General features: G+C 34.2%; 1 protein-coding gene across 3 annotated transcripts in view; it reads left to right on the top strand.

Moving 5' to 3' along the window:
• Nucleotides 1-656: 656 nt before the first annotated feature.
• LOC125683912 (low-density lipoprotein receptor-related protein 4-like) overlaps nt 657-23676 on the top strand; it is a 100338-nt gene continuing 77318 nt past the window's right edge. For all 3 annotated transcript variants that reach the window (XM_056141012.1, XM_056141013.1, XM_056141011.1), the window contains exons 1-8: nt 657-968; nt 8808-8960; nt 12651-12764; nt 14779-14901; nt 16524-16643; nt 18400-18525; nt 20108-20230; nt 21945-22061. In XM_056141012.1, the coding sequence (XP_055996987.1) occupies nt 923-968; nt 8808-8960; nt 12651-12764; nt 14779-14901; nt 16524-16643; nt 18400-18525; nt 20108-20230; nt 21945-22061 (922 nt within the window). In that variant the 5' untranslated portion in view covers nt 657-922. The remainder of the gene's footprint in view (nt 969-8807; nt 8961-12650; nt 12765-14778; nt 14902-16523; nt 16644-18399; nt 18526-20107; nt 20231-21944; nt 22062-23676) is intronic.

Below are 23676 nucleotides of genomic sequence, written 5' to 3'. Positions count from 1 at the left end.
TCTACTGGTTAAGGTAACGAATAGCTGCAGAACTGTATGTCTCTGAGAAAATATTGAGACAGATCAAAGAGCTACAGATCCACCCCTTATAAAAACCGTCGATTTACGGCGCACAAAAAATGCGCATGGTTGAGGTGTCATATCGTTGTATTCTTGTATTGCCGTCACATGATATCCAAAAATTTCTTAACATATTTTCCTACTATACTTGTGTCCAAATATACCTTCAAATATTCATTAAAGACCCATATACCGTTACGACCCGAAAACCAACAACTTCAAATTATTTCGTTTGTTGACGTAACAATCAGGGCTTGAATTAAATGCAAAGTCTACATAATAATAGTAATAAATATAAAAATAATACATCCGCCACAACACAAATCGTGGATACATATTAAACCAATACACTGATTCGCTGTACATTTAAGAATTCATGTCAGCTTTAAGTTTAACGCCAAATACGACAAAATCAATGACTGTATGTCCTCTTTTTGTCTTGTCGTCTTTGTGTTATTATGGGGCGAAAAGTCGCTAATTATCGTTTTATCATCTTTTCATTTTGTCGTTTTTTCGCCTCAAAATAACGAAAAGACGACAAAATGTAAATTGGCACAAATTAGCCACCATTAAACTGATAACATTAAAAAAAAAATACATTTAAAGGTGTCCCTATACCCAAGACAGTACTTTTTTCGGCCGTTACAATAACGTATGTGTGTATTTTCTCAGGCATATTACATTGCAAGGAAATGTTTTGTCGGCATGAAAGAAAAGAAGAGATTCCGGAATTCTTCGAGTTTCTGTCGACTTCCATTTCGATTTTTCTTTTAATAGTTACAAATACGCGATTTAGTAAACAACAGCAAAGTTGGACGGAGTAGCTATTGAGGTAGAATGATGTGACTGACGAGGAATTAAAATGAAGATTTTGACCGCAGCGCTTGCCCTGTGTGTCTTTATCACTGGTAAGATGATGCATGAAACAAAAACAAAACTTTCCATTTAATATTAAACAGTATTAAACGTCACGGCGTACGGCGCGGCATCTCCACAATAGATAAGACGTAGAGTTTATCACTGTGTATGTGAATAGATAAAGGACAGAATATAGTGCTGTATTTGTCAGTTGGTCATTATAATATTAAAAACTTTTCATCGTAGACTAGCACCTACCACAGCAGAACGACCGTCTATTACAAAGAATGTTACGTTATTAGCTTAGCCTTATAGGTCTTGGGGGGCCCTTTAAATATTTTGCCTATGCCAGCTATAGTGGAATGAAGATGGATAAGGGGGTCCACCTTTTCCTCCATCCCCACCCATCCTCTTTTTCCTTCTTCCTATCCTTTCTCTCTTGCAATATCCCTCATTTCTTCCTCTTTGTAATGTAGTGTATGCTTCCCTTTTTGCCCCCCCCCCCTTTTTTTTTTACCTGTTTACTGCCACATAGCTCTAGATTTTGGCCTTAACTTAAAATAGACAGGAGTGAATTTGCAAGCAAAAATTACCCCTGTATTTTTATATTTATAAAATTGTCCTTTTTAAAAAATAGTTTTATAATAAAAAAAACTATGACCAACTATTGCAAATTGGGTGATTTTTTTTTTTAAAACTAAGCTGTAACTGACAATAAATGAATTGAAAAATAAAAGAACAAATCATGATAGCATATTTATTATTAAACATGTGAAAGTTCAAACCAATATGTTTATACATAATTATGCACTCCTTGTAAACATGACATGTTGACTTAGTACCAATGCACTTTGCATTACATTCAATCATATGTACTTGTACTACGTGCCTATTACTATTATTATGTGTCATTGCATATATTGTTATTATTTTCTTCCTGTGTGTATTTCTGACTGTTTTGCATTATGATACACGGTGGTACTTGCATATATTACATCAAGTAATGTCTCGTGTTATGTACATTGTCTAAGCTCATACTACTAGTATTACTGTATATTATGTGTGATCCATATGAAACCATATTGCACATATGCACTCATTATAAACATGACATGTTGCTCTAGTACCAATGCACCGTCCCGTGGTATCTTTTGCATTACAGTGGAGTTAATCAATGTACTTTACTACCTTTACTATTATTACATGTAGAGTTGTTATGTACATGTATATATATAGACATCTATCTATCTATCTATATATATATATATATATATATATATATATATATTTTCCCCTATGTGTATTTCTGACTGTTTTGCATTAGGATACACGGTGGTACTTACATATAATGCAAATAAGTATTATCATGTTCAAATGTCTCATGTATGAACATTGCTCATACTAATAGTGCATATTTTACTCTTGTTTTTCTTTTTATCGTCATTGCACATTGAAATGTTAACAATCATGTATGCTGTATGCCCGAGAGGGCCCTAATTTGGAAATAAATCATATTCTATTCTATTCTATTATTGAATATGAGCTGTTCCTAGCAAAAAGGGCCCTTAAGTATATTAGTTCTAAAGTGTGAACTATATAGATGACATGATCCTCAAAACATTAGAGCAATGTTGATTGTCGTTAAAATATATTACAGTAAATCAAAGATGACAACTAACTCATGATTGGTAATCATGACCTTTTTCTTTACAAGTATGCAAAAATGACGTCACATTTTTTCATTATGACGTTTTTTGAAAAACATTTTTGGATAAGATAAGGGTCCTTTTTGCTAGGAACGGTTCAATTATGATATATGATTTCATAGAATCAGAGTAAATCTGAAGCAATGAACCCATCAAATCAACAAAAAATATCGATTCATGAATCATTGTCATCCTGTCAGTATTCCTGCTCATAGTCTCTAATGTGCATTGACCTCGGAGGTCACCAGTTTGGAAAAATGTGAAAGAGAGGTGCACGTATCAGATTTGTAAACAATTTGATATGCCAGTGTATAGCAAATTCATTGATAAAATTTCATTTGAGTGGCAAATTTGCGTAATTTAATTACGTAATTTAATTACTTTCTTACACTTATAATTCTTAAAGTCATTTATGACACTATGTAATATTTCAAAACAAAGTGTGTAGTTACTCACATCAGTCTTCATCTTTGTATGACATCAGTCTCAGCAACCCGATTATGTTTGACAATCATCATCGTGCACATACGGTGCAATGATGGTTTATACGAAATGCTCATTGTAGGTATGCTCTCAAACAATATTCTCTTGTTTATTTTGCTGAATTTTTTGTTAGATCTTGGAAAGTTATACTGATACTAAGTGTCAATTGGTGCATAATTGTATAGTTGAAAAATACCGTCAGTTACAGCTTGTATTGCTTTAAAGATGTCATTACTTTTGAACCATAAATGAAAAAATGAATATCTCTTGTCATTTTAAAGTAATTCCACCCTCCTGTGATGTCATCAGATTTTGCAAAATCAATGATTTATTTAGATTTATGCACGATAGGAACATAAATTTTGTTGGAGTCTTTTCCGATAGTTATTGTAAAAATCCTTGTTAAAAATGAACTATTTCAAAAGTTTAAATTATAGATGAATAATCAATGATAAGTGTAAAAAATATTGAATCCAAGGGCAATAACTCTGTTTTCATTGATTTCTTTATCAAGTCTATTATGCGGTATATTTCCTTTATATTTTACAGACATTTTGTATATTTTTGTGAAGATACAGTTTCATGAAATTGTTATGAATGCATTGATATCGTTATAACCAGTTTTTACGAAATTTTGATAACGTTGTTTAAGGAAAATTGCAATTTTCTGACGGTGATATATGATTCTGTTTATGTATGTCTTGCATCTTAAAAAGTGTGATGACCTATATATTTTATTTGATAATTTGTTAGTTTTAAATCTAATTAATGGAAATAAATACACTTTTTAAACTTGTATCAGATAAAACTGCGAGTATGGAGTTACCTTAAACTTCATCGCCAGGCTGGTTAGCTCTGCAAGGGCATAGGAGAAGGGAGGCAGCTTTGGCATATGCCCCCCTTTACTTTTCAAAGTGGGTAGGGAAACATCTGTGTTTGTGCCCCCCTTTTCGAATACAAATGTGATATCAGACTTTATGCAATTATCATTAAAACTGAACTTAACGAAGGTCCATTTTGTTATCATTAAGTTGCTATTTTTAAGGTTTATAAATTTCCTTCATCTTATTTTCCACAATTAAGACTATGGATTAAGTGTTCTTTTTGAATGACTTTTCAGTGTATCTGGTTTTTCACAAACATACAACTGAGTGCAAAGACAAAAAAAAAATGATTTCTGTGTTTGACCGTTTACTGCAGCATTATTTTGGTCATTCAATTCAAGTACTACATTTTGAAATATGATAATTAAGTACGTATCAAACTATGTCATTGAATTGATATTGTATACTTTGGCCATCCCTATAGGTTTTACATTCCTTAAATACAATAGTATACCTGCTAGCTGCAGAACTGTAGCTCTCTGAGAAAATTGGGACAGATCTGTCCAAATATTTTCTCAGAGGAGCTACAGTTCTGCAGCTACATACTTGCTAGATTAGAAGTAGTTTCTTGACTTATGCCTCTTGATTCCATGGGGAACAAAGAGCCATAACAATGCCTGTCCCCCCCCCCCAACAGATTTGGTTTTGTGTAATCCTCTTCAGCTCGGCCCATGTTATGCCGGCAGACTCTGCCTCTGTTGATGCACTGGTTTTCTGAAGGCTCAGCTTGCATCTTAGGCTCTACTAGCGAGGATTCCTTGTTGTTATATGAAGATGTCGTTCTGGTTTCTGTAACAGGCTAATTTTTAAGTGAGTGGATCATTAGCCCACTTCACAAGCTCCAACCTGCAGGACCAGGGTGCATTGTTATACCCCCCGCAACAAAATTGGGGGTGGGTGGGGGTATACTGGAATCGGGTTGTCCGTCCATCCGTCCGTCTGTAGATGCAATGGTTTCCGGTCTCTAAAGCATTATCCTTTCCACCTTCAGTCACCATATCATACATATAGACTACCCATGGGACGGAGATGTTCCCTATTGAATTTGGGGTCAAAAGGTCAAGTGCACTGGACATGAAAGTGGTAGTACATGTAGTATAAGACAAGTGTCCTATATCTTATTAACCTGTTCACCTGCCATCCAAAGGGGTGTGTTACATATCCTTCAACAAAGGTCCTTCTTCAAAGCCAAGATCATAATAAAATGCACAATGAATTTCATCTCTTATCCATTTCTCCCTAGAGAAGAGACTACCCAAGGTTTTGTCATGTCCTTTCTTCTTTACACTCAGGAAAGAGGTAGTTTATACCTATTAACAATACCCTTTGGGAGATAGAAAACTAACTAAAGAAAGATCCCAATGTGGAGCTGTGCATATTGCTGTCCAATGTTTTTTAAAGGAGTTGTGGCCCTTGGACTTAATTTTTAGGTCACCTGAGTAAACTCAGGTGACCTATTGCAATTGGTTGTCGTCGATCGTGCGACATGCGTCATGCTTTAACAATTGAACAATTTTTAACTTCTTCTTGATAAGGTCAATTCAACTTTTTTAATTGATAGATTATCATCCCCGCCCTCCCCTCAAAAATTGGCCCGCCCTGATTGTTTTTCTTTTTCGAAACTTGCGATTTCTGGAATATTTTCATGTCCGACTACGGTATTTACACTTCTTGTTTACATTTCCGGTATAGCAACGTGAAAAGCCACGTGAAGAAAATAGATCTATATGGTTTTCTTAATTTCTCGCATTCTTACAGGTGTAAATCTTGAAGAAGTTAGGTTTATTTCTGTTTGAAATTAAAACTTAACCTGGAATTCGTCTGTGAAAATAGCATAGATTGATATCCACCTGGCATTAAATGATGCGCATCTGTTGAAAAAAAATCGTTTGTCTTTAATATTTTTCTCAGAAAATAAAAAATAAAATCCTCCCACCCGCCCCATACTTTTTGCTGACCCTGGATGATAATCTACTAATTAAGTTGAATTGGCCTATAACTACCAATCCAATTCTTTTCATATTTGACATGAAGCATCTTTGGGACAAGGGGTAAAATTGTAAATTTCAGGATTCCTGCACCCCTTGGGTTTGGGGGCGGGTAAAAACTTCCCAAAATTGACCAATTTTCAAAAATCTTCTTCTTTCCTACAACCGCACATTCGTAAGAAAAACTAAATGCCTAGTGATGTAGAGCAGGAAGGCCTCCACCAAAATTGTAAAGGACTAAGTTCGTTTGGTATCATATTTGGTCCCCTGGTTTATTAAAAAATAAAGTACATATTGAATCAAACTTCTACTTTGCAAAATACTGACGGAAATACACTGTCTCAAAATTAAAACAAAACTTTGAAAATGTGTCACATTTCCACTACATTGACTTAGTCAAAATACATACGGAACACAAGTTTCCGGAAAATTTCATAAAATTTAACGACTTTTGAAGATATTTGAATAGGTCCACATAATATCACCACTTTAAAATTTTCATACATAAAACATTTATGTGTAAGCATTTCACATACAAAAAATTACGATGGTGATATTGTGCGGACCATATCTAATTCTCCTTTAACGTTCATATTTAGGCGTTTTTACAGCATGCAAATACACGTCATGTTTATGGATGTTGTTATATATGTGTTGTTACATAAGTTAACCTATATTTTGTTTACAAAAGAAAATACTCACGTAACACCGCAGGGTAGGGGTTTTGACCTCGGGGCGAGGCCAGACTTACTATAAAGTGTTTATGTGTAAAACACTTAAATAACATCTTCTTTAGTGTTATTGATACTAAATTGAAACTAAATGGATATTAGAAAGAGCAGGTAGTCCTTTACCAAAAATTGTAAATTTGATGATTCCCGGGGTAGAGGTTCTGATCCCAGGATGGGGCCAAACTTACTATATAGTTTTTATATGTATAACATTTAGATAACATCTTCTTTAGTGTTATTGATACTAAACTGAAAGTAAATGGATATTTAGAAAGAGCAGGTAGTCCTTTACCAAAATTGTAAATTTGATGATCCCCGGGTTAGGGGTTCTGACCCCAGGGTGGGGCCAAACTTAGTATACAGTATTTATCTGTAAGTTTGCTGATACTGTATAGAATCTAAATGCATTCATAGGAATAGCAGAAAAGGATGTACAAAAAATGGTAATTTTACACATCTTGTTTTATACTGTACATGTTGCTGAACATTAGAATTTAGCTTAGATATTCATTCATTCATTCTTTCTTTATTTCCTCCCATGGGAGATTGCATAAGGCCTGTGGGCTTCTTGTTTCTATTCAAAATACTTTGTCTTTGCAACTTCTCCTATACTCTTTGGGGGAATTTGATGAAACTTGGTACAAAGAAAGATCACAATGTGGAGGTGTGCATACTGCAAAGGGAATGCTGTCCATTTTTTTTTTAAAAAGGAGTTAAAGCTATTGGACTTGGTTTTTTTTTTTTTTCTATTCAAAATACTTTGTCTTCACAACTCCTCCTAAATCCTTTGGGGGATTTTGATGAAATTTGGTACAAAGAAAGATCACAATGTGGAGATGTGCATATTACAGGGGGAATACTGTCCCACTATTTTTGAAGGAGTTACAACCCTTGGACTTAGATTTATATAATGCAAAATACATTGTTATTGCAACTCCGACAAAAATCCTTTCTTACTTGTTCAAATTGTGTGTGGGCGTATCATGTACGGGTTTAGCAGTGCCCTATTTTTAGTTATGTGATGGATGTTAGTCATGGGTAGATAATTTCAGCCAATGAAATTGCTTATGGTACAGTGTTCAATTGTGTGTCTCAGGTGGTAATTTTCTAACTGCATGCCTTTCGAGCAGTTAACAGAAGTTTTTCTTAAAGAATGAAAATCTACATAATTATAACTTAATCTCAATAATATATTATGCCCAGTTTTCAGATTTTTTTGGTTTCCAAAATTCGAGGGATTTCATCTGTTTTTCCACTGGGCTTGATATATTACCGGTCATGATATTTTAGTCAAATTTTTTTAGCTTTGTGAAGTAGAATTTTGTATAATGTAGGTACTATGAATTTTGTATAATGTAGGTACTATCATTGTTTGAAAGATATGCATTATAATTGAGTCTGATAATATTGATGAATAGTTAGTGTCAAATAACTATATATATATATATATATGTATATATATATATATATATATATATATATATATATATATATGAAAATCAAATGCCAGGGATTTATCTACATGTAGGTTCTTTTTACTACTAAAGGGTACCTTTCCCCCTTTGACAACAAAGGAATATTTCCCCTTGCACAGGTAAAAATGTCTCTTCAGTTGTAGAAACTACACAAAATTGTATGATTGTATGAGACTTAACAAAAACCTTTTTTATTATTCTAAGTCATTTTCTATAATTGTTAAAGTCTTACAACATAAATAATAATGAGTAACCAATCAATTTATATGCCTGTTTTAATTAAGATATTATAATCTGAGGATGTCCCCCCCACCCCACCCCATCCCCCTCCCTTGGAAGCTCACAACTGCATTCTCAAAGATTCAGCATAAATATGAAATGGGTTGTAGCATCTAACAGCTGGATAAAACCCTGAATACTCTGGGAGTTTTGGCAAGTAAACTGCACATGAATCATTGTAAACAAAACAATGACCTTCAATAGTTTTTGAGGTCAAAGATCACCAGGTTACATAGGTCTTTTGGTTGATAGTTTTTACTTTACAAGAATGATCTTTATTGACTATTTCTCATTTTTAAAAGCACAGACCAAATAAATTCATTGTCTGTGCTTGTTTTTCCAGATTGTTTCTTGTCACAGCCTCCCGGTGGTGATGCCGAGTCCTGCCGTTGCCCCGATTATCTGTTCTCCTGCAGTAACTGTGTATGTATTCCCCATCGATGGGTTTGTGACAAAGACAATGACTGTGGCAATAACAGGGACGAGGATTCGTGTGGTAAGAAGGGATAAATTGGAGTAAAGTCTTATATCCATGGTATCAATCTTAGATGATTAAGATATTGTTGTCAGACTGAGACACTATATACCAGATTTCATTACGTCACATTAGTGATTCAGGTGACACATTACTATCTCTGCCCATCCATTGTGCATTGTAAACTTTTTAACATTTTCAATTCCTTCTGATATAGTACCCTCTGTTTGTTGTCTGTCTGTCTGTCTGTAGACAGAACTTGTTTCAAAATGTATCTTCGATTTTCTTCAGATTATTCTTAAATTTTACAGAGAGAAAGACAACATTAAGATATATCAAAGTCTGACAACTGTATACCAATGCATATTTATGTTAAGTAGCATGCCACTTTCAAAAAGTGATCTTTAAGATCAAAGAATTGATTAAAAAGTGCATGGATTTCAACAAAGCATGCTAATGGTTCATTATATCCATTTATAACTAATTTTATTTGTTTAAAAAAAAAAATGAACAAATGGAAGAGATGCATATGTACGTCTTTCCCCATTATTATTAGGTTATTGTAGAAAAGAGAGTGAGTAGAAATGTATGTGGATTGTGTTCATCCAAATTATTTGAGAAATCTTTTCTGGTCTTGTAAGTACCAGGTACTACAAAAAATTAAATCAGTGGAATCAAGTATCCTCACTTATGATAAAATAAATGTTATGTGTACAATGAATAAAATGACTATTTTACAAATAGTAGTCATTGTTTTCTGATGGCGATGTTATAATGATTATTTCCCCCATCTTCTGTTTCCCATTTACCAATTGTATTTATACTTGTGAATGAACATATAATCATATATACCATGGGGCCATGGGGGAACTGGTGATGTAATTTCCCAAAATCATTTTCTAAATTTCTGCAGAATTTGTTAGTTTTTAGCTCATCTGAGCTGAAAGCTCAAATGAGCTTTTCTGATCACCTTTTGTCTGTCGTCTGTCTGCATGTCCGTAAACTTTTAACATTTTGGACTTCTTCTCCAGAACCACAGGATTAATTTCAGCCAAACTTGCCACAAAGCATGCTTGTCCAAGTTGGGTAAAGAGGATTCAAGATTCATTCAAATGAAGTGCCACACCTTTTTTGAAGTGGAGATAATTAAGAGTTAGTTAAAGAACCACTTGGCCAATTTCAAACAAACTTGGCACAAATCATTGTTAGATAAAGAGGATTCAAGTTTGTTCAAATGAAGGGCCAAGCTCTCTCCAAAGGGGAGATAATCAAGAAGATGCAAAAATAGGGTGGAGTCATTTTTAATATCTTCTCAAAAACAACAGGTCATGGCAAGTGGAAGTTTACATGAAAGCTTCCTGGCATAGTGCAGATTCAAGTTTGTTAAAATCATGGCCCCTGGGGTAGAGTAGGGCCACAATAGGGTTTCAAAGTACATATATATATTACATGCGAATACATGTGTAGGGAAAATTTTGAAAATGTTCTTCTCAAAGACGACTTTGCCAGAATAGTGGAAATTTATGTGAAAGTTTCCTGAGATACAGTAGGTCCAAGTTTGTGCAAATCATGGGGTAGGGTGGGGCACACTTAGGGATCAAAGTTTTGTATGCTGATGTTTAGGAAAAATCGTCAAAAATATCTCTTGAACTATTTAAGCTAGGGCTTAAATATTTTGTATATACACTCTTTACAGAAATACTTTATGTGATTCAATGGTGTGTGATTTTGTGACCTTGGCCTGGAAGTTTGACCTAATTCTAATAAAAATCTGATTTATATATCTCCTGAACTATTTAAGGAGGGCTTCCACATATTCCTTATAGAAAGAAATTTTATCTGTTGTCGTGATGTTTGACCTTGTGATCTTGACCTTAGTTTTAACCAAATTTCAAAACTATAAATGAAGCTTTTAACCTTATTCACATCTTTCATTTTTCTTGTATGCATTTCTTGTGACAAGACCTTCTTTTCATACCACTTTTCCCTTTGTAACCTTGCCCTTGGATTTTAACCTACTTTTAGGAAAAGTTAACCTAGGTAATATCTTCAGAACTTTATCATGTATATAAAGTAGAGTTTTCATATTTCTTATGGCAAGATCTGAGATTTCATAGCTTGATTTTTTACCTTAATTGTGGCATTGTATCATTGTTATGTTGTGACTTTGCAATTATTAACAACAATACCTTTAATATCATCATTTTGCTTGATGAAAATCGGTTAGCTGGGCTAACAAATTTGACAGATTTACTAAACCAAAATGTCATTATGAAAATTTTACTAGCCTGTAAAAATAACATAAACATTTAGGTATAATTCATCAGAATACAGTCTAAACACACACATATAGAGATACTTTTAAAAAGCATTCCACACACTCTATTGCAGATTTTCAAAATTCAGTAAAATAAATATTTCCCTAGCCAGACAGGCATAGTGTTTTCTCTTAACTCCCTTGATTTACATGTTTTAGTAGATCTCTGCTTCTTTTAAAATATTTTTTTATGTTTTGCTACATTCTTAACCAGACACATGTGATTGAAAGCTTAACCAACATATAAACAGTGAGATTAAAAGTTCCCCAGTTTGAAGAAATAACATTTTTTATGATATTCTGACAAAAAAAGATACTTATATGAATTGATCTACTGTACATTATTTATGTTTTTATATACACATACTTCATAAAAATTATGCATAAAATTGTAACCCCACTCCCCCTTCCTTCCCAAATCCACCAGTGCATTGTAAGTGGTGCTTTTTCCAATGAATTATAGAATAGCAACTTTGCCAGGGAAACGAAATGGCTAATTTCCATCTGGTGATACTTTACATCTGAGTACACTATAAAAGAAGTTGACTAGTATGTATGGTGGTGCAATAACAGCTAGAACTTTGCTTGTTGTTGAGCTACTAGTATAAATGTTACTGTAAGATCTCTGTACAAGCAAGGTGGCCATACTTGAGCAGTATTAACCCCTATGATTATTGGAATGTAAAGGTAAACTAAGATGTGCAGAAAATCTCTAAAGATTTAAAAGTCACAATTTTTTAATATCAAAGTCAAATTTTGGGCTTGACAACTATAAATATTAATAAAGATATTAAGTTATTGATAAAGAAAATTAGTGCTTGTAATAACTATCCAACTGGTGATAATGAAACATGAGGAAGAAATGAACATTACTTTAGATCTGAAATATTTTTAACAGAAATCCTCTCCGTACATATAATCAGCATGCAACACATCTGATTTAAAGTTTTTAGTTGTGATACTTAGGTAACTGTTCAGGCTGTTGGGCCTCTTTTTATGTATGGGTACCTTTCCGAGGGCATAAAACCGAGAAGAAATATATTACATCCTACATGCATGAGCCATTAAGTAACCCTGCATTCACAATTTTAAAACTTGTACCGTTTTGATTCATACTGATTTCTTGTGTAGGTTGTAGTGTTAACAGATTAGAAAGAGGAATAATATGATACAGTGTAGGAGTGAAGAATCAAACTGTTGAAGTTTACCATATGCTCTATAATACTACATTGTATATAGTTTAACATGTACAGGGCTGGAAATTGTTGCATTTGAACATTGCCACAAACCTGACAAGTATATTTTTAACATGTGGTTTTCAATTTGCAGTTCCCTGTTACAGAAGATGCTTAGATTTGTGCATCTGATTATATTTTAAGATTTCAAAATTTCAGGACCCTCATGCCCAGATGAGTATTTCACGTGCCAAAACCATCGATGCGTAAAGAGAGAGTGGTTATGTGATGGTGATAATGATTGCTCAGACAACAGTGATGAACTCAACTGTGGTGCGTGTTCTGCATATTATCAAGTTCAATCAGTATTTAGGTCACCTGAGTAATAAAGGGGACTTATTGCAATTGGTCTGCGTCCATAATTGTCGTGCGTCGTCCATCATGCGTTAATAATTTTTAAATTCTTTTTGATAACTGCTATTCCAATTCTTTTCAAATTTGGCATCAAGCATTTTTGGGATGAGGCTGCAGACATAATTTGTAAATTTCAGGACTCATGCACCCCTGGGGTCTTAGGGGCAGGACAAAACTGCCAAATAGTGACCAATTTTTACTTCTTTAGAACTGCACATGTATAAGAAAAACTAAATGCATAGTGATGTAGAGCAGGAATGCCTCTATCAAAATTGTAAATTTCATGATCTCAGGGGTAGAGGTTCTGACTTTAGGGTGGGGTGAAACATGTTACATGTGTATAGTATTTAATATGTGTAAAACATTTAAAAGACATTTTCTTTTATGCTATTGATGCTAAATTGAAACTAAATAGATAGATATTTAGAATTAGCAGTAGCCCTTTTCCAAAATTGTTAATTTCATGATCCTGACATAGTGGTTTTGATATCAGGATGAGGCCAAAATGGTCAATGATTAAATGTGTTAAGCATTGAACATTTTTAACTTGATAACTATAGTATAATTCCAATTCTTTTCAGATTTGGTATGAAGCATCTTCAGGACAAGGGGGGCATAAATTGTAAATTTCAGGACACCCCAGGGGTCTTAGGGGTGGGGCAATAACTGCCAAAAAGTGACCAATTTTCAAAAATCTTCTTCTCTACAAGTGCACATGTGTAAGAAAAACTATTAATAGTAAATGCATAGCAATGTAGAGCAGGAAGGCCTAGTACAATGTTAATTTCATGATCCCTGGTGTACAGGTTCTAACTCAAGAGTGGGGCCAAACTTGATATATATCTATAGTGTGTATGTGTAAAACATTTAAATGATATCTTATTTAATGCTATTGAAACTAAATAGTTATAAGAAGGAGTAAGTAATCCTTTACAAAATTTTAAATTTCATGATCCTAGTAAGGGTTTGGTTCCAGGGTGGAGCCAAAATTAAAATGGTGATTATTGTCTATATCATTTGAAAAACTTCTTTAAGTATGAAAACTAATTGCATATTAAGCAGAAAAGGATGTACCAAAATTGTGAATTTTACAACCCCAGGGTTTTGACACTAGGACAGGTCAAAATTATAGTCATTTTGCATAAATATTACGTATAGATGTAGTGTTGATTAAGCCTTTCATCATTATAGGCACTTTCGAGGGCATTAATAATTTAAGTTTTAGGAATATATCTTGTTTTATATGTGTACTTTTGCTGAATATTATAATTTAGCTTAGATATGCAGATTAATAACCCTTAAGACTGTGATACTTTTAACTGATACTCAGGTGACTGATAAGGCCCATGGACCTCTTGTTAGATCACCTGCAGATACAAGATTTACTAAACTTTTTATCTTATGAAAAAATTCTGACTTAAGAATTTTTAAGTCCTAACTTAAAGATACAATTGCTTTTGTTTTTAGCTCACCTAAGCTAAAAGCTCTTTTCTGATCACCTATTGTCCGTCGTCTGTCCATATGTCAGTCTGTCTGTTTGGGGTTTTCTGTTTCTATTTTCATGTCTCTGTTACATATCAAGCTGAAACTTGCTATGTAGCTTCTTTTTGGGCCACTCTAGATCATGATGCAAAATCTGATCCATTTCAACCTCTCTTGTGGGAGTTTTGCCCCTTTATTTGAAATTAATGTTATATGGAGGGTATAAAATTTGTCTGGCTAACTCCTCCCACAATTTTCAAGTGAGGACCCTCTCATTTTACAGAGTGTTTGTATGGGTATTGAAAATGTGCTTGTCGCAAGCTCGTATATTTTTACAGCCAACTCATGCCAATATTCACCAATATAAGTTCAATAACCCTATATTATTTCTATTAAAGTGTCCGTATCAGAGTGATAACCAAACGGATGATTTTTTTTCTTTTATGATCAGGTACACCTAGTCTCCAAAATTGTACAACCCAAGAGTTTCAGTGCAACAATGGCAAGTGCATTTCAAAGGAGTGGAAGTGTGATCATTTTGATGACTGTGGGGACAAGTCAGATGAAATCTGTGGTAAATATACATACAGTAGAACTCAAATTTAGCGAATTTCTAGTTAATTCGCTATTCGTTTGTAGCGCATTCGTATTTCAACTGATTTGTTTTACTTTTGTGTTGACTTGTACTTATATATATGTGTGTGTGTGTATTATATGTATGTATATGTGTGTGTATATATATATATATATATCCAATAATAAAAGTCAAGAAACACAAAACTTGAATAACATTTCACTGTTAGCGCTTTCGGCTTTAATGCCTCTTCAGACAGTTATAGGATGTATTTACTGTATCAAATACCGAATTCTTTATTTACAAACTATATATATATATTTATATATGATTTCCGTGCATTCATTGTGTATAGCAGTTAGCACCTAGGTAGACCCTGGCCACTCCAGGTAAGTAACGTGTCTTGATTGGGACTGTAACCGTACCAGGGACGGATCCAGGAATTCTGATTAGGGGGGCATGGAATTTTTTTCAGAGGCAGGGGGTCTTGGGGCTGCCTCAAGGCCCCCAGGGCAAAACCCTGGTGGGGGCCCAGGGGGTGAAGCCCCCGGAATCTCCTGAATTTCAGTGATTATATGGTTAAAATTTAACCATATAATTAGCCTTCATAGGTGAAGTTACATCCCCTCTAACAAACAGAAACACACCTTTATCAACACTACTCAAATGAGGCAAAATTTGTCACCTAGTTAAACTTATTTGCTTGTCATTGAGCTGTGATTTGAGTCCATCTATTTGTATTTCTTGGAATTGAATCCCCCTACACACAATTAATTCATGATTTTGGGGAGGGGAGAGGCTGCAAAAAATTAAACCAAGGTATATATAAACAATTCTCAAGAAACGCATACTAGTATTTCCATTGAAAAAAATATAATCAACTCGGAATCTCTATACAGTTATTCATTTATGTGTGTACAATATTAGAGCAAGATATAATGCTTATTTCTCCTACTTATGTAAAATATGGAGTTAGGGACTTAATGTATTTTGACATTAACCTTTTAGAATCAATTATTATAGATATGATTTATAGTACACACTGATTAGTAACCTAAACTTTGAAAATTTTAAGGGGGGGGGGTGTGCCCCCATCCCCCCCCCCCCCCTAAATCTGCCAGTGCGTACAGTCATGAGCATTACTGTCCAAGTATTGATCATTCTATAGCTCGATCTTCAAAAGCATCCAAAAATGAACAATTATAGAGTTTAAACTTCACAGCTTCACTGATGATAAATTGCCATTACATTTGCTGCTACAATAAACACAGATCGACATCACAAATTTCATAAATCTATCATCCCCCCCCCCCTCTCTCTGCAAAAGTACTGGGGAAATATGGCTTCTGTTCCAATGCCCTTGCCCCCACTTATTTATTGTATCAACGTGATAGGTTTCAAAACCACATTATATTGCGTTTGAGAACTAGAAATACTCCACATGTAGCATCTGCACCAGAAATATCGAGGGCTATCAAACTGCAGTGTGTAAATTCAGAATTAAATGCTGTTTCAGCAGTAATTTGAAACTCTCCTATTGCACAAGCACGAATGTCATTGGACTAAAAGAAATGTTGAATCCTATCCCAAGTCAGTCAAACAAGTACATTTTATATTAACAGACTTTTCAACAACCTGTGGACCCGACCAGTTTCGTTGTGGAGATGGGATGTGTATCCACATAGGCTGGCAGTGTGACAAAGACGTGGACTGTCCTTCAGGAGAGGACGAACAAGACTGTCGTAAGTTTCTGATTGCAGGAAATTTCTATTTTAATGTGTGTAGGGACTCACCTATACATGATAATTGTATATATGTATTGCTATTTAGTTCTCATAACTTAATTCTTCATGGAATTTCTGGTGAGTTTTGAGACATGGAAAGCTGTAAAATATGTCTCTAAACAGTCATCCATTGCTAAAATGCTACTCCTGCATATTGCCTAAAAGTTCATTGCCACATTTTCCTTGCCATTTAAATCCCTGGTGTTACACATACCACTATCTGCCAATGTAGCATAGGTACCATTGGTTCAGTTACAGCTGCAGTCGCACACACATGCGTGTGTGCATACACCTACATGTACGCATGCATACACATGATAATTATCACCTAGTAAATTAAATAGCCTTGAAGAGTTATTGAATTGATAATCATACAAATAATTTGAGTTCATATCTTTAACCTTAATTGTCATTGAATTAAAGCACGGTGAACTTGTGATCAAAATCGAATAAGCATGTGATCATAAACATAAAACTAAAATTGGAATTTATCAAATATCAGGAAGTTAATCCAAAGCTGTCCCAAAAAGAAATTGTAAATTAAATATTTTAGGAAACTTTGAAAAATTATTGTTAAAAGGAGGACCATCAAAGATATTTTACAGACTTGGAAATTGACGATGGTCTGTCTGGCTTCAGAAAATGATGCTGTTTGGCCCATCATGAAAATATGGAGAATATGGTTCTTAAAACCACAGAATGTGGAAATATTAATCAATGAAGTTTATGTGTATATAATGTAACACAGTCTAAATTTTGTATCTGGGAACACGATAGTCACATGACCTCAAGTAATCAAACTCTCTTTCACTAACATGTAACATAGTTATGCCCCCCTTGAAAGAAGAGAGGCATATTGCTTTGCACCTGTTGGTCGGTATGTCGATCGGTCGTTAGACCACATGTCGTCTGCTCAATATCTTGAGAACCATTCACTTGATCGTAATGATATTTCATATGTGGGTTGGTTATGAGTAGAAAAGGACCCCTACCTATTTTCAGGTCGAAAGGCCAAAGGTTAAGGGTCAATTCCCTCTGGACATAGGAAGATACTGTCCACTCAATATCTTGAGAAACCTGTCCTGGACAGACAATAAACTTGGTATACTAAAACATTGTAAGGAATAGATAACCCCTATTGATTTTGAGGTCAAAAGTCAAGGGTCAGACTAGACAGACGAACATACTGTCTGTTCAATATCTTGAGAACCCTTTGCTTGACAGACATCAAACTTGGTACACTGGTACATCTTCAGGGGTAGATGGCCCTTATAAAATTTGGTTTCCAAAGGTCAAGGGTTAAACTGGGCATAATAATATATTGTCTCCTATATTTTAAGAATCATTTGCTTGATTGACACCAAACTTGGTATACTGGTACAGCATAAGGAGTAAATGACCCCTATTTAGGTCACATGGTCAATCCACTCTGGACATAGGAAGATATTGTCTGCTCAATATCTTGAATTAGTTTGGCACTATTATCAATTAAATGATGCATGTGTACAACCCTTTTCAATTTTGCACCTGGGGGGGGGGGGGGGGGGGGGGGGCATATATATGTTTTACAAACTTTTCTTGTCATTTATCACTCGCAAGACAAAATATTCCAATTCTTAACATTTTTTGTAGGCAATTACATTTGAAATATGTCAGTCCCGACTTCACTGCTTTTTATATTTTCTGATTATTGATATCAAATATGTCTTTACAGATGAAGACCAGTTGTTTTGCAGCAGACATGAATTTCAGTGCTTACATTCCAAACAGTGTATTCCAATGAAGTTGCGGTGCGATTTGAAGAATGACTGTGGAAACTGGGAGGATGAGATAGACTGTGGTGAGACATTACTCCTGTCTATACTCAGGATGATAAAGGGTTTCATTTATCTATAGAAGATGTCACGGACTGTGATGAGGTATAAATCCTGTATGTACTCAGGATGATAAAGGGTTTCATTTATCTACAGAAGATGTCACGGACTGTGATGAGGTATAAATCCTGTATGTACTCAGTGAAACAAAGGGTTATATTTACCACAGACTGTGATGAGATATAAATCCTGTATGTACTCAGAAAGACAAAGGGTTATATTTACCATGGACTGTGATGAGATATAAATCCTGTATGTACTCAGTGAAACAAAGGGTTATATTTACCACGGACTGTGATGAGATATAAATTCTATATGTACTCACTAAGACAAAGGGTTATATTTACCACAGACTGTGATGAGATATAAATCCTGTATGTACTCAGAAAGACAAAGGGTTATATTTACCATGGACTGTGATGAGATATAAATCCTGTATGTACTCAGTGAAACAAAGGGTTATATTTACCATGGACTGTGATGAGGTATAAATCCTGTTTGTACTCACTAAGACAAAGGGTTATATTTACCACAGACTGTGATGAGATATAAATTCTATATGTACTCACTAAGACAAAGGGTTATATTTACCACAGACTGTGATGAGATATAAATTCTATATGTACTCACTAAGACAAAGGGTTATATTTACCACAGACTGTGATGAGATATAAATTCTATATGTACTCACTAAGACAAAGGGTTATATTTACCACAGACTGTGATGAAATATAAATCCTGTGTGTACTCACTAAGACAAAGGGTTATATTTACCACAGACTGTGATGAAATATAAATCCTGTGTGTACTCACTAAGACAAAGGGTTATATTTACCACAGACTGTGATGAAATATAAATCCTGTGTGTACTCACTAAGACAAAGGGTTATATTTACCACAGACTGTGATGAAATATAAATCCTGTGTGTACTCACTAAGACAAAGGGTTATATTTACCACAGACTGTGATGAAATATAAATCCTGTGTGTACTCACTAAGACAAAGGGTTATATTTACCACAGACTGTGATGAAATATAAATCCTGTGTGTACTCACTAAGACAAAGGGTTATATTTACCACAGACTGTGATGAAATATAAATCCTGTGTGTACTCACTAAGACAAAGGGTTATATTTACGACAGACTGTGATGAAATATAAATCCTGTGTGTACTCACTAAGACAAAGGGTTATATTTACCACAGACTGTGATGAAATATAAATCCTGTGTGTACTCACTAAGACAAAGGGTTATATTTACCACAGACTGTGATGAAATATAAATCCTGTGTGTACTCACTAAGACAAAGGGTTATATTTACCACAGACTGTGATGAGATATAAATCCTGTGTGTACTCACTAAGACAAAGGGTTGCATTTACCACAGACTGTGATGAGATATAAATCCTGTGTGTACTCACTAAGACAAAGGGTTGCATTAATCGCCGAGGAAGTCTCTATTTTAGAGATGTACATTGAATCTTTTAAAGAACTATTTTGTATCCACTTGGTTGAAAGTATATCTCAGCATTTTGTTTGATTTTAGATGATTTACAGCAACAGTGTGGCTCTAGTGAGGTGGCTTGTCAGAATGGCAGTTGTATTGACAAGGATTGGGTGTGCGATGGGGATATAGATTGTGAGGACAAATCAGATGAGAGTAACTGCAGTATGTATAAAAAATGTATTTCTTACGTAGATTTTGTAATAACTTTTTTTAGGATGGAAATTAATGTAATTAGATAAAAGCCAGTGTATTGAGAAAAGGAGTCTTTTGACAGTTGGTTCTATAATGATTATGATGGGGAGAAACTGCAGAATGAAATGATACCAAACATTACACCATATCCTTATTTCATTCTTGAAATAATGACACTTGTAAAGAGGGATGAAATACATACACAAGCAAGCGCACGGGCACCCACACACATACACAAACACGCGCACCCACACACATACGCAAACACGCGCACCCTCACACTTACATAAAATGTCAGAAAATGGGGATAGAAATAATTGTATTGTCAAACATGTCATCATGATGAAATATAATAATTTTCAGTGTAAAGCTTTGCATTTTGACTATACAAATCCATGTTGATATAATTTTCTTAAAGCTGTATGACCCGATGTCCATGTATTTTTTTGTACATAATTACTTTAAAGCAGATTAATTACTTTATAAAGTTATTAACTTTCCCTTAATTACATGCTTGAAAACATTTGCATGTAAAAGAAAACAGTGCGAATGTTATTTAGAAAGTAAATATAGTGGCTACATATATAATAGACGTCTATAAATAGACCCACGCGCGTCAGGGGAATCCCAACATGATGTATTAACTCATACGCAACTGTCTAGTTTTAAGGCTGAAAGAGCGTAAAACGAATTACTAAGAGGTATTTGATATTTTTATTTCTATTACACTTATGGTACAGTACTGTTATAACAAAATACACAGCTTTACACAGATAATACCATTGATGATCTGAAAGTTTGAACTGGTCACGTGACTGTCACTTGAAATGGCAGAGTGAGGCGGTTATTTGTAAACATCGATTTAAAATCAAATTATTTGGGTTAAAACAGGTGAAATAATTTATGATATGTCGTACAGTCTCATAACTACATACGTGCGATGATTTAATAGCGTTTTTACGAGATGGAAAAAAATATTGTAATTCGGACCATACAGCTTTAATACATGTACATGTATATACAGTAGTGTGCTATGCATTCACAAAATGGCCCCTTCCGTAAACATAAATAAAACATCATGAAAATTAAAAGGATGTAAAAATTCAAAGAAGATGAATTTGCTTAATATTTGATGATCTGTCCTTGGGAATGCAGTACATGTTGTATTCTCCTTGGAAGACTGTTATGAAAGGTAATGGCAGGTCACTCCAAATTTCAGTCACAATATGCTTCAGATCAGAGTTCCTTTTAATTTCATTTAAACATCGATTGATTGTGCATATTAAATCTGTCCACACGTTTTCTAAGATATTTAAGTGTGGGCTTTGTGCTGGTCACTGTAGGCTGTTATTTCTGCTCACTGCTGAAGTGCTCGTGCAAAAACACGACAAGATGCATAGTTCATTGATCTGTTATTAGAAATGTCTGATCAGTTTCTTGAAAGATCAAACTTAGTTTTGTCCATAACTAGTACATGTAGGTAACCCATGTTTTTGACTATCATTACAGATAGTGTAAATTTAAAGTTGATCCTTGCAATATTCCCACATGGGGTCGAGGGGCATATTGGTTTCTAAAACATTTCTTGTGTAACCTATGATTTTACAGAAGAAAATGTGTAATGTGTGTGACATGTTCTTAGATACAGGATGATAAATAAATTCTTGTATATTTTTTTTTCCAGCTCTACCATTATGCAACAGTAACCAATTCAAATGTGACACTGGGTCTTGTGTAACAAACACAATGGCATGTGATGGGAATTATGACTGTTCAGACAACAGTGATGAAAGAGGCTGCAGTACGTATATCACACCTGTCTTCAATGAGAATAATTCAATAACATGTCTGTTTTGAAATTCAGATAGTGACCTGGAATATAGTCTAGCTTGTATGGTCAAAAGTCTTCATGGGTCATAAGTAGTTCTGAAAGAATCATAGAATTATGTCTGGTGCTACATGTATCTTTACAGCACCTCTTTTAAGTATATTGTCACATGAATCAAATGTGTATATATAGGGTTAAACTTTTTATTGGTTTGGTCGTCAGTAAAGCTAATTGATCACTTGAACTCTTGGCTGATTGATCTCTTGAACTCTTGAAACCTCAAAGTTTTATATTTAGGCTTACTGCTGTATAATTTTCAAGAAATGTCTTCATTTTAAAAACATGAAAATAAATTTGATCATGTCTGTGCCCCTTAAGGTAACCCTGGTGTGACATTATTATAGGTTTAAAGTAGAAAAGCTGTATTAATTTCCACTCAGTAATTTAGTTTAATCAATCAATAACCAAAGAAAATGTATTTAATATGTTCTAATTCACCATTTCAAACAAACATGAATTATTTATAAACTCAAACACAAATATAGGGACAGCTTGCTTACACAAGTGCTACAGATTTATTGTACATATACATCTTTAGCTTCACTTCATTCAACATTCTAAAATAGAAAAACTTTATCAATAACATTAAATACATGTAATGCAAAAAGAAGGGTGGGTGGGAGTCTGTTGCATGATGGGCAGCACATTCTCGAATGACTACTACTTTAAACGTGACACAGGTAAACATTGATACACATCAATAACTTTTTACCACCAATCAAGGATTTGATGTAAATATAAACGTCAACATGAAAAACAAATTCTTATTGTTACCTGCAATGTTTATAGATATATATTTTGCCACCTTTTTAAAGATGTCAGACATACATAAACAAAAGTACGGGGTATATGTCAACATCAGAAAATCAGGAAACGGCATGAAAACTGGTTAAAATGACAAAATGTTATGTCTCATTCACATGAAAAATTTATTTCGCATTAAACGTAAGTTAATGTGCATTAAATCTGAACTGCGTGTGTGCACATGGAAATTTAATGCGCGTTGTTTTACCATTTTTAAAAAACCAGACTTATTAATATCTCCTAAACTAACTGTAGATTCATAAATAAATGTGAGGAATTTATTTTTGCGTACTTTCGTAAGAAGCACCACATGTGAAATAAAATTACTTGCTTTTGTTTTTATGTTGCTGAAGTACATGTTTAAGATTTATTTTGGCAAGACCTTGCATTTCATATCATGATCTGTGACCTTGACCTTCTCCCAGCAAGGTCATGTTTGTCATATTGGTGTTAAGGTGTTCCTATGTCGTGTGAATGAATTAATGTTCAGTTAATGTTGGGACCTTTTGAAATTTTTCATGGCAGCAAAGATTGAGAAAAAACAGATATAGAAAAGATTAGTGTTACCATTGTTGAATCATATTCTGATATCCATCCCTAACCCATCCATTGCTTATTGTATAGAATTCAAAAAGCTATTCTTCTCATGTGTATGGAATGGTTCAACTCGTAGAATAAAAAAGTATGTACTAGTAAAAACAATATGAGGATGGTATATCTTAAA

Source organism: Ostrea edulis, chromosome 6 (genome assembly GCF_947568905.1).
Source record: "Ostrea edulis chromosome 6, xbOstEdul1.1, whole genome shotgun sequence".
Classification (NCBI taxonomy): domain Eukaryota; kingdom Metazoa; phylum Mollusca; class Bivalvia; order Ostreida; family Ostreidae; genus Ostrea; species Ostrea edulis.
Note: the sequence above shows the minus strand (reverse complement) of the source record. Positions and strands in the feature narration are given on the sequence as shown.